Source organism: Podarcis cretensis (assembly GCF_951804945.1).
Source record: "Podarcis cretensis genome assembly, chromosome: 13".
Taxonomy (NCBI): domain Eukaryota; kingdom Metazoa; phylum Chordata; class Lepidosauria; order Squamata; family Lacertidae; genus Podarcis; species Podarcis cretensis.
The window spans coordinates 44,945,250-44,956,361 of NC_137182.1; the positions used below are offsets into that span (position 1 = coordinate 44,945,250).

An 11,112-nucleotide genomic window follows, 5' to 3' on the forward strand; every position below is an offset into this window, starting at 1 on the left:
GGTTACAGACTCTGCTAACCCAGAAATAGTACCTCAGGTTAAGAACTTTGCTTCAGGATGAGAACAGAAATCATGCTCCGGCAGCGTGGCGGCAGTGGGAGGCCCCATAAGCTAAAGCGGTGCTTCAGGTTAAGAACAGTTTCAGGTTAAGAACGGACCTCCAGAACAAATTAAGTTCTTAATCCAAGGGACCATTATATAGATAGATATAAATAGTGCTTTTTCTGGGGGTACACATGGGGTACACATTACTGGTACCTTCCCTCCCCCCCCCCATGTTAAAAGTGTACCTACTGTAATATCTTCATGGTGAGTACCGGCACCTTTTTAATTTTTTTAAGCTCTGGATATAAATCTCAGTATTCTAGCAACCTCACCCCTCTCAGCTCCCAAAGAACGCTACAGTTTCTCATTGTCACTGCTTTCCCTGCCATTTTTTTCTGCCAGTAGGAGGCCAACATGGGGAAGGAAAACATCACCTCAGTCACTGAGATCGTCTTGATTGGACTCACCAACCACCGAAAGACACAGATTCTGCTCTTTGTGATCATCCTCATCATCTACTCCCTCACTCTTATGGGGAACTTGGTGATCATCTCGCTGGTGTGGACCGACTTGAGGCTCCACACACCCATGTACTTCTTCCTAGCCAACCTCTCCTGCCTGGAGATCTGCCACATCACCTGCACTTTGCCCCCGATGCTGGCAAATCTCATGACCCAGAATGGGACCATCTCTTTCACATGCTGTGTGATCCAGATGCATGCCATTGGGTGCCTGGGTGGCACCGAATGCATTCTCCTGGGTGTCATGGCTTATGACCGCTACTTGGCTATCTCCCACCCACTGCTATATACCATCCTCATGGGCAGGTGGCGCCAGGTGCAGCTGGCCTCAGCCTCCTGGGCTGGTGGCATCATTGTCTCTACAACAAACATCATCTGCGGCCTCCGCCTCCCGTATTGCGGCCCCAACCGCATCAACCATTTCATCTGTGAGCTGCCGATCGTGTTGAAGCTGGCATGCACCGACATCCATTCCACAGAGATGATTGTTTTTGGGACGTCTGCGGTGGTGATCCTGACCTCTCTGGCTGTCATTCTGGCCTCCTACGGGCTCATTTTGTTCTCTGTGCTGAAGATGCACTCAACCACTGGACTGCACAAGGCTCTCTCCACGTGTGTGTCCCACCTGGCGGTCGTCACCCTGTTTTACAGCACGATAATTGCCGCGTACGTGAAACCCCCGTCAGTCACAGACCCCGACAGCGACAAGAAACTCGCTGTCTTTTACATCGTGGTCACCCCTCTTCTCAACCCAATCATCTACACCCTGCGCAACAAGGATATCCATGCAGCAGCAGCGAAAGTCCTGCGCAGAAGGGGCTTGGAATAAGATGCTAACGTCTCGTGTCATTAGTCCAGGTGTTGTCCAGTTTCTGCCAGTTCCCCTTAATGAATGCTGGGCCAGAAAGGCTAATGTGCTTTGTATTTGCATATCAAGTCTCTGTTCAGCCCTGAAGCCTAGTCAGAAGACTTAGGTTTTGAGCAGTCTCCCTTACTCTTTTGTTCCCACAGAAGCAAATCACAAGCCTTATTTGTATCTTCAAAAGGTTGTGTGGGGGCATACAGGGTATCAGGTTCATAGCTCAGTGGCAGAGCATGTGCTATTCATTCCAAAAGCCCCGGGTTCAAACCCTGGCATCTCCAGGTTGCATTAGGAAGGACTCCTGCCCGAATCCCTAAAGCGCCAACGGCAATTCATCATCAGCAATACTGATCTTAGTGGACTAATGGCTTGACTCAATACAGAGGAATAGTGGAGGGGGGGAGGTGCATGATTTTGAGGGGGAGTGAACCAGACACCCCAACGCAGGGATCCCCATCCTGCCCTGCCTACCACTGGGCGTCTCTGGGCCCCAGATCCCAGCTTTGCCTTGCCACCGCATCCCTGGCCTCCTCGCTGAATGGCTGCCTGGCAAGCATCAGGGGGATTCACCTGCCAAGGGCTGAATCGACTGGCCAGACATCCAGTGTGGATCCACATGGCACTGGTGGTGGGTCTGTAACCTACAGCATCTGTAACCCAAGGTACCATGTACACTTTAGAACATAGGTAGGCAAACAAAGGTCCAGGGGCCGGATCCAGCCCAATCACCTCCTTCAGTCGGTTCGGGAATCAGCATGTTTTACATGAGTAGAATGTGTTCTTTTATTTAAAATGTCTCTCTTATGGGGCCTGCCTGGTTTGGGAAATTTTTTTATTGTGTTAACGATTTTGGAGCTTATAGATTTTTTATGTTTGTTGATAATAAAACTAGGAATTGAAAGAAGAAAAAATCAGTTTGTGTTATTGAAATATACTCAGAGTCACCAAGTGATTTCATGCTCTTTATTCAGCTCATAGTGGTGAGGAGGAATCAATGTCCCCTCAAGTATCTGCTTTATATACATTATTTACACAATGGGCTGCACATGATTGGCTAATTCCGGAATTCTACTGTAAGCCAATCAGGTTGTGGATTCACTTCAATCTGGAGCATGATTGGGTGGTTCCTGACAACCAATCATACTGCTGCATTGTTCTAGGACCAGTCAGATTGCTGCATTCTGAATCCTATTGTTCTAGGACCAATCAGACTGCTGCAGTTTGGATCCTATTGAACTCAGTACATAACACCCCTCCCCTCTAAGTTCCAGTCCTGCCCGGGAGGCCGCATTCATAGTCCTCAAGGTACGCTGGCGGCCTACGTGTGCGTTGCGGCCTGGGGTGTTCCCTGGTCCGGGGTTCAGGTTCTGGCTCGTGTTCCAAGGATGCTGGCTGTGATGGGGCTGTTTGGTCTGGTGCAACCGACTCGCTCAGTCGTGGTTCTGGTTCCGGTGTCCTTTCGGCCTCACGGGTCCTCTCTGTATTTACTGATTCTGCCTCTCCTGCTGGCCCCTGCTGCTCTATGAGCCTCACTGCCCCACTGTTCCAGTACATAACAGTTATGATTTGGGGGGAAATTCCTTTGATCAACAGATGCACGTTGATTGAAATTCCTATTTCATACGGTAACCAATTTTATCCCCTGTACATGATGTTGGACTACAACTTCCATGACCCCTGACTTAATGACCATTAGGAACATTAGGAAGAACTTCCTGACAGTAAGAGCTGTTCAACAGTGGAATTTGCTGCCAAGGAGTGTGGTGGAGTCTCCTTCTTTGGAGGTCTTTAAGCAGAGGCTTGACAACCATATGTCAGGAGTGCTCTGATGGTGTTTCCTGCTTGGCAGGGGGTTGGACTCGATGGCCCTTGTGGTCTCTTCCAACTCTATGATTCTATGATTCTATGACCATGCTGCTTAGGGTTGGTGGAAGTTATCAGATTCAGTATGCCTCTGAATGCATCATCCTTCCTGCTCTGAAAAAAGAAAGCCCCAAAGGTGTATCCCCATATATTTCCCCTCTAGTACAGCACCCTGGGGTGCACCTTGCGTCTGGGCAGCTCAGGATGAAGAGAGCTCTGGCAACCCCCGCTTGCTGTTGCTCTCCCCTTGCTTTTGTGATCACTGACCTCCCTGAGACAAGAGGCAACAACAACAACAGGTTGATAATGATGCAAGGGAAAGCACCAAAGGGGGTTGGAGCAGTCCCCATGGCATAGGTCCCCTGCCTTTCATTATCTTACTGGATCCTAAACCTTCATACAATATGAAGGTCAGAGAGAAAATAAAAACAGCCTGCAGCCCATCTCCATAATTAATTCCAATGGGTCTTCAGTAGGAAGCTGAAGATACTTCACACTTCTGTGCTGAAGGAAGAAACCACTAGGCACAAGGCTGCCAAGATCCTGCCACAAGCCATCTTTTGGTAGCAGCAAAGAGATCACTGCCCTCCATCATTGGTGCCCGTTTGGGCAGAAAAAAATGGCACAGGTCTCACCGCATAGTTACTGGTAGTTCGACAATCAGCTTTACTGTTCAGTATCCTGGCTTAGAAAGTGAAGTGGAGCCCACTGTCTTGAGGAGGAAGATCAGAGAGAAGCATGAAGGTAAATTCCTGTTCAGCCATTTGGAATTGAGATTGGTGTGTATGGGTGGGAGGGAGGGAGGTCCATTCCTATCATTAGGCGGAGGTGCTGGAGAACAGCTGTGTGTCTTGTGCCCCCTTGCATTGCTGTCCCATCACTAATGTCAAAATCAGATTCAACCACTGGTCTAGTTGATTTCAGTACATGGCAGAAAAGAGACATCATCATGTTCTTTGCCTTAGGCAGCAAAACGTCTTGGTCCAGACATGCCAGAGGAATAGAAGAGCACATCTCATTGTTTTAGCAGAAATTAATTAATTACTATGCCTCTTGTTTAAGTTGCTAATACTGTGCGCCTTTTGCTCAAGAAAAGCTCACCCATTTCAATTCAATTTATAGATTGGGGATTAGAGTTTGTCTGGGTTTAGGGTTGCCCCAATCCCAGAGAACGGAGGACAGAAAAGCGGGAAGGAACCAATCCTATGGAAAGGAAGGGGGGGAAGTCTCTAAGTGCCTCGGAGTTCACTGGAGCTTTCTCCATCTTTGTGATTGCAGGACCCATCCTCATGGTCCTCCCAGTAGTCTTGGCAATATTTTATAATGTGCAAAAAATGTCTTTTTTAAAAAAGGAAAATCATTTGTCTTGCACATAACCATCTAACATGGTACAATGCAGGGCAGCTTTAACTTCTTGACTTAGCAGGTTGTAAAAACTGCTCAACGAGCAACCTGTGAGCTAGCTGGGATTAACTGCTAGGGGGTGAGGAGATGCTGGAAAAAGTTGCAGTAACATACAGATACCACATATTAAATTTATTTAATGTCACTTAATTAAAGTATATGGCACACACACACACACACACACATTCTTAAGTAGTTTATATAAAATAATACTAAACATTCATATAGAAATACTGATAGAATTTACCAGACTGATCTTTAGCTTATTGAAATTTGATGTTCATGAGTGTCCCTGAGAAAGGAAAACTGTTCAAAATATGTGGGGCTTTAGTGACAGAGATAGCGATAGACATAGAGATATATATACAGTGCTTTTTTAGGGGTACTCTCATTTTGACTCAAGAAAATCACTGTTTTATAGTTGAAATCAGGAAAAATAAATACAGTAAATGGAGAAAAGTACAAAGATTCACAAAATGTTTAGAAGTATGCATACCCCTGTCCCCCCACCAAAGCACTGGATCTATAGATAATATAAACAGTGTTTTTACTGGGGGTATACATGGGGTGCACAGTACTGGCACCTTCCTCCCCTCAAAATGTTTAAAGTGCACTTACTGTAATATTTTCATGGTGAGTAAAAAGGTAAAGGGACCCCTGACTATTAAGTCCAGTTGTGGACAACTCTGGGGCTGTGGCGCTTTACTTTCTGAGGAAGCCGATGTTTGTCCGCAGACAGTTTTTCTGGGTCATGTGGCCAGCATGAGTAAACTGCTTCTGGTGAAACCAGAGCAGTGCACGGAAATGCCGTTTACCTTTCTGCCGGAGTGGTACCTATTTATCTACTTGCACTTTGGCGTGCTTTCGAACTGCTAGGTTGGCAGGAGCTGGGACCGAGAAACGGGAGCTCACCCCATTTAGACCACAGCGCCACCCACCTTCCTCTTTCTTGGTGGGTACCGGCACTTTTTAATATTTTTTTTAAAAAATATTTAAAGCACTGGATATAAATCTTTCTGTTCCAGCAATCTCACCCCTCTCAGTTCCCAAAGAATGTTGCAGTCTCTCACTGCTGCTTTGCTTTGCTTTGCTTTGCTTTGCTTTGCTCTGCTTTGCTTCCCCTTCCCCTTCCCCTTCCCCTTCCCCTTCCCCTTTCCCTTTCCTATTGCTAAAATGAGTTGTCGTTTTCCTGCCAGTAGGAGGCCAATGCAGGGATGGAAAACATCACCTCGGTCACTGAGATCGTCTTGATTGGACTCACCAACCACCGAAAGACACAGATTCTGCTCTTTGTGATCATCCTCATCATCTACTCCCTCACTCTTATGGGGAACTTGGTGATCATCTCGCTGGTGTGGACCGACTTGAGGCTCCACACGCCCATGTACTTCTTCCTAGCCAACCTCTCCTGCCTGGAGATCTGCCACATCACCTGCACGTTGCCCCCGATGCTGGCAAACCTCCTGGGCCAGAATGGGACCGTCTCCTTCACACGCTGTGTGGTCCAGATGCATGCCATTGCGTGCATGGGTGGCACCGAGTGCATTCTCCTGGGTGTCATGGCTTATGACCGCTACTTGGCTATCTCCCACCCACTGCTATATACCATCCTCATGGGCAGGTGGCGCCAGGTGCAGCTGGCCTCAGCCTCCTGGGCTGGTGGCATCATTGTCTCTACAACAAACGTCATCTGCGCCCTCCGCCTCCCATATTGCGGCCCCAACCGCATCAACCATTTCATCTGTGAGCTGCCGATTGTGATGAAACTGGCATGCGCCGACATCCATTCCACAGAGATGATTGTTTTTGGGACGTCTGCGGTGGTGATCCTGACCTCTCTGGCTGTCATTCTGGCTTCCTATGGGCTCATTTTGTTCTCTGTGCTGAAGATGCACTCAACCACTGGACTGCGCAAGGCCCTCTCCACGTGTGTGTCCCACCTGGCGGTCGTCACCCTGTTTTACAGCACGGTCATTGCTGCGTACGTGAAACCCCCGTCAGTCACAGACCCCGACAGCGACAAGAAACTCGCAGTCTTTTACATTGTGGTCACCCCTCTTCTCAACCCAATCATCTACACCCTGCGCAACAAGGATATCCATGCAGCAGCAGCAAAAGTCCTGCGCAGAAGGGGCTTGGAATAAGATGCTAACGTCTCGTGTCATTAGTCTGGGTGTTGCCCAGTTTCTGCCAGTTCCCCTTAATGAATGCTGTGCCAGAAAGGCTAATGTGCTTTGTATTTGCGTATCAAGTCTCCGCTCAGCCCTGAAGCCTAGTCAGAGGTCTTAGGTTTTGAGCAGTATCCCTTACTCTTTCGTTCTCACAGAAGCAAACCACAAGCCCTATTTATATCTTCAAAACATCATGTGTGGGCTGTGGGAACATTCAGGGTGGCAGGATAGGATATATTGTTTATTAATATCCTTCCTAACTTGCGCTAGCAGGTTCCTTTACTTAGCAGAGTGCATTCCTCTTTACACAGCAGAAATCTAGTTGCAAACTCATGTGAGTTTCTTCAGACAATATGCAATTCAATCTGGCTTGTCCAGATTGAAAGGTGTTTGAACATTTTCCTGGTAAGGTAAAGGTAAAGGGACCCCTGACCATTAGGTCCAGTCGTGGCCAACTCTGGGGTTGCGGCACTCATCTCACTTTATTGGCTGAGGGAGCTGGCGTACAGCTTCCGGGTCATGTGGCCAGCATGACTAAGTCGCTTCTGGCGAACCAGAGAAGCGCACAGAAACGCCGTTTACCTTCCCGCCGGAGTGGTACCTATTTATCTACTTGCACTTTGACATGCTTTCAAACTTCTAGGATGGCAGGAGCTGGGACCAAGCAATGGGAGCTCACCCCATCACGGGGATTCGGACCGCCGACCTTCTGATCAGCAAGTCCTAGGCTCTGTGGTTTAACCCACAGCACCACCCGCGTCCTGCGGTAAGACCCCCTTGAATTCCTCCTAAAAGAATGAAGACGACAGTGTCTTTATTCATAAGCAATAAAAAGAAAGCTTGCTCACAATCAGGCAGAGCACAGTGTGATCCCTGAAGGCAGGCTTTAGGCTTAAAGTTACAAACGTATAAAAACAGTTTTACCCCATGAGGGAGATTTACCTAGTGACTGCAGGCTAGCAGTCCAGCAGTTCAAAGGACAAAAGGAAGATGGAAAAGACACAGAGTGGCAGCATGCCTTGTCCTTTTACCAGGTCTGGAAAGGTCACGCCTACCCACTAGTCACCTGCCAAGGGCTGATTTGCCTGGCCAGCCTCCCCACAGTGTGGGCGGGCAGACATCCAGTGTGGATCCACGTGACTCTGGTGGCGAGGGCTGGGCTGGAGCAGCGGCCTCTGTGAACGCTTCGTGCCCTTCCCTCACTCGGTGCAAGGTCTGGGCTAGCATGATGGGTTCTGTTCATCCTCTGTGCTGCACCCCACCACGGCACTATCCAAGTTTAGGATAACCTCCATTTTTTGACATGATTTTTGAGCCAAAAAAACTTGTCTAATACACCGAAAAATACGGTATTTAGACTTTTTTTTCATAATGATGACATACCTATAGTTTTCAGCTCAATTTAAAACGATTTGAGAAACATTTTTGCATAAGATTATACCTTGTTGCTTGCTTTCATGCAAAAGGGTAACTTCTAGAACACAGTTCCCTAGAACAAGTTATTAGTGGAAATCGGCAGTTTGACATTCAGTGTGGATTATAGCCATGTGTATTGTTGTAGGATTAATGATCTCTTCACTGTATGAAAGCCTAGGGAGAGCATTTTCTATCCAAACCTTTCCAGTTACGTAGCTAGCTTGGTGTTAACATTTTTTAGTTTAGAAAAAGACCAAGATCTAATGTGTTTTTAAGGTGTTGAAATTAAACATTAGTGCTTCTTTTGGAAATGCATTGAGTGCTCTATTCCTGACAGCTGCTCAGATGAGATTGGATTTCATCAGTCCTCAAGCTAATTTCTACCATTCAGCCACAACTGTATTATACCAACACATATCGTGTTATATATATATATATATATATATATATATATATATATATATATATAACCCTGTACTCATTACTCGTCTGTCAGTTGTTGTTTTTCTTGGATTGAACTGTACTAGAATTCAATGTGACATTAAAAAAATGCAAATTTTCTATTTAAAAGAAAAAACATACAGTCAAAACACAATTTCATATTTTCTCTTATTTTTTCGACTTCCCACCTCTTGCTGTTTCTCCCCTTCTGCTGCACCCCATCTATCAAATCATAACCACAATATTATAATCTAATTATTTCTGCTGCCCATAGCTCAAATCCTGCTCTCCAGTTCATCATACTGCAATATTTATTTAAATAGTCTAAAAAAGGCATCCGTTCTTCCATAAATACGATTAATTTTGCTGTTAATTTTGCCGGTTCTGGATAGTCCATTACTGCATCTTACTTATCCATTTTTCTTTTGTTGGAACCTCTTCTTCCTTCCATTTCTGTACATAGAGAAGCCTAGCTGTTGTTGTTTAATATTTATGGGGAGACTTCTGCTCCTTTAATCCCTGACAGAAATGCTTTGAGCTTTTTTGATATACTCATTTTAAATATCTTTAAAAAAAAAAAAAATCTTCTCTCTCTCTCTCTCTCTCTCTCTCTCTCTCACACACACACACACACACACACACGGTTGCCCAATAAGGAATGCATCTCCACCCACCAGGGTTCTCTTCACCCTCCACACATCCCAGCATGCAACCACTACTTGCTGGGCAGCAGGGGGGATGCCACCCCTCAGTATTAGGGGGACTGTGAGGTTTTGACCAGCTTCTGCCCATCTGAAGCTGAAGCTGATACTGGCTCATCTTATCTGAAGCCCATAGCAGAGCGTCGTCACACACACAGCGGAAGGATGAGCAGTATGTGCCACATTCTTAACTTTATTTACACTTCTATGATGAGAGAATACAAACATGCATCTTGCCTCTGCTAGAGCAGAGAAGCAACTCCTCTCGGAAACAAAGAACACCGAGAGAACAGTGAAAAACAGGAAACCAGTGAACGTCACATCCAGTCTCCCATTCCCGTGGGAACCCAACAGTAACTCTGACTGTGGAATGCAAAACAAAGCCTTGTGACTGCAGCTGCTGCTCAGTGAGGGAAATAGAAACCAACAGGGACTTGCCCCTTGCTCAAATATATTGAGGGGGCTGAAGCCCCTTCCACCCCCAATAGTTGGTGCCCCAGTTCCTTGGGGGGGGGAGCCCTCCTCCCACACACAGTACACATATGCACTGAGTCCCAGCCTGCGAAACCAATAGCGATTTCAATTTATACTTGATTCCACACATCAATGCATTGTCTTCATTTGCAATTTGTTCCCACTTTGCACCATGGGCAGGTGGCTCTCCAGATGTTGCGTGTCGAGACCCTGAAACCACCCCTCCTTTGAAGAATAACCCACACAAGGACACAGATATTAAGTTAATGTTATTGGGCAAAATTTGGCTACAACTTTATTGAGTGATTACAGAATGTGAGTGGTATTGGCTTAGGCATTGTTTGGACCCAACTATATCTGACTCCTGCCCATTGCGCACAGAGTCCAGTAAGGGCAAACCACTGGAAGGGGGAGCCCTGTCGATGCATACCAACTCGAGCTCCCCTGGGTGTTCCCGTCGGGGTTGTGTCATGGCTGTAGCCCCGCCCCAGGCTTCAGACAAGATCCACATCCCCGGATTTCTTTAACGGAATACCCTTAAGCTTGGAGGGGCAGGTGATGGCCACACCTCCCCTCCCCCATTATATGGTCAAACAATGCCTAACCGCCACCCTAACAAATTTGTGACGATTGCTATGAGGTAGGCAAAAACCAAATGGCTTGTGCCAATTTGCCAAGTGGAAAAATTCCTACCAGGCCCCTCAACAGCAACCAACCAAGGTCCATAGCAATGGCAATGACTAAAACCTGCAAAATAGGGAGGGAAGGAGGGAGATTGAGGAAGCGAGCCAAGAGGAAGCCCCTGGCTCGCGCCTCAGCTTAAATGGTCCCGGCCATGCCCCCACCAGCCAGCGGATTGGCTGGCTGGCCGCTGACGTGGCCGGGATCCCTGGGCAACACGGGACTTCATCCCTGCCCCTGGAGGAGAGTGGGTGGCCACACAGTCCACCACAACTCCTCCCCACGTTGAAGTAGAGCAGATCTGTCAGACTTGGTTACTGCAAAGTTTAAAAGAGGTAAAGGAATGAGTCTCATTGCATTCAATTACCGGTAAACTTAACTCAGAGCAGACATGTACAAGACTGCTGTGCAAGCGATAAAATTAAATGACCAGATTTGAATGGATGCTCTATGTATTAAAGGAGCATATCAACCATGTTTGCAGGCCTGCGTAGTGTTTGGGAAGATGTGCCACAGGATTCTCCTCATCCCAG

The 11,112-nt window shown here is 47.0% G+C and overlaps 2 protein-coding genes across 2 annotated transcripts; both read left to right on the top strand.

Annotated features, from left to right (window-relative positions):
* Window positions 1–459: 459 nt before the first annotated feature.
* On the top strand, window positions 460–1,395 carry LOC307201643 (olfactory receptor 2D2-like; the record flags this gene model as incomplete). The annotated part of the gene is made up of 1 exon (XM_079950941.1): window positions 460–1,395. One exon carries the CDS (start codon window positions 460–462, stop codon window positions 1,393–1,395), a length of 936 nt encoding a protein of 311 aa, XP_079807067.1.
* A 4,514-nt stretch (window positions 1,396–5,909) lies between these two features.
* LOC307201644 (olfactory receptor 2J2-like) lies at window positions 5,910–6,839 on the top strand (the record flags this gene model as incomplete). Its single annotated transcript, XM_079950942.1, has 1 exon — window positions 5,910–6,839. The coding sequence occupies one exon, from the start codon at window positions 5,910–5,912 to the stop codon at window positions 6,837–6,839; it is 930 nt and encodes a 309-aa protein (XP_079807068.1).
* Between the last annotated feature and the right edge of the window lie 4,273 nt (window positions 6,840–11,112).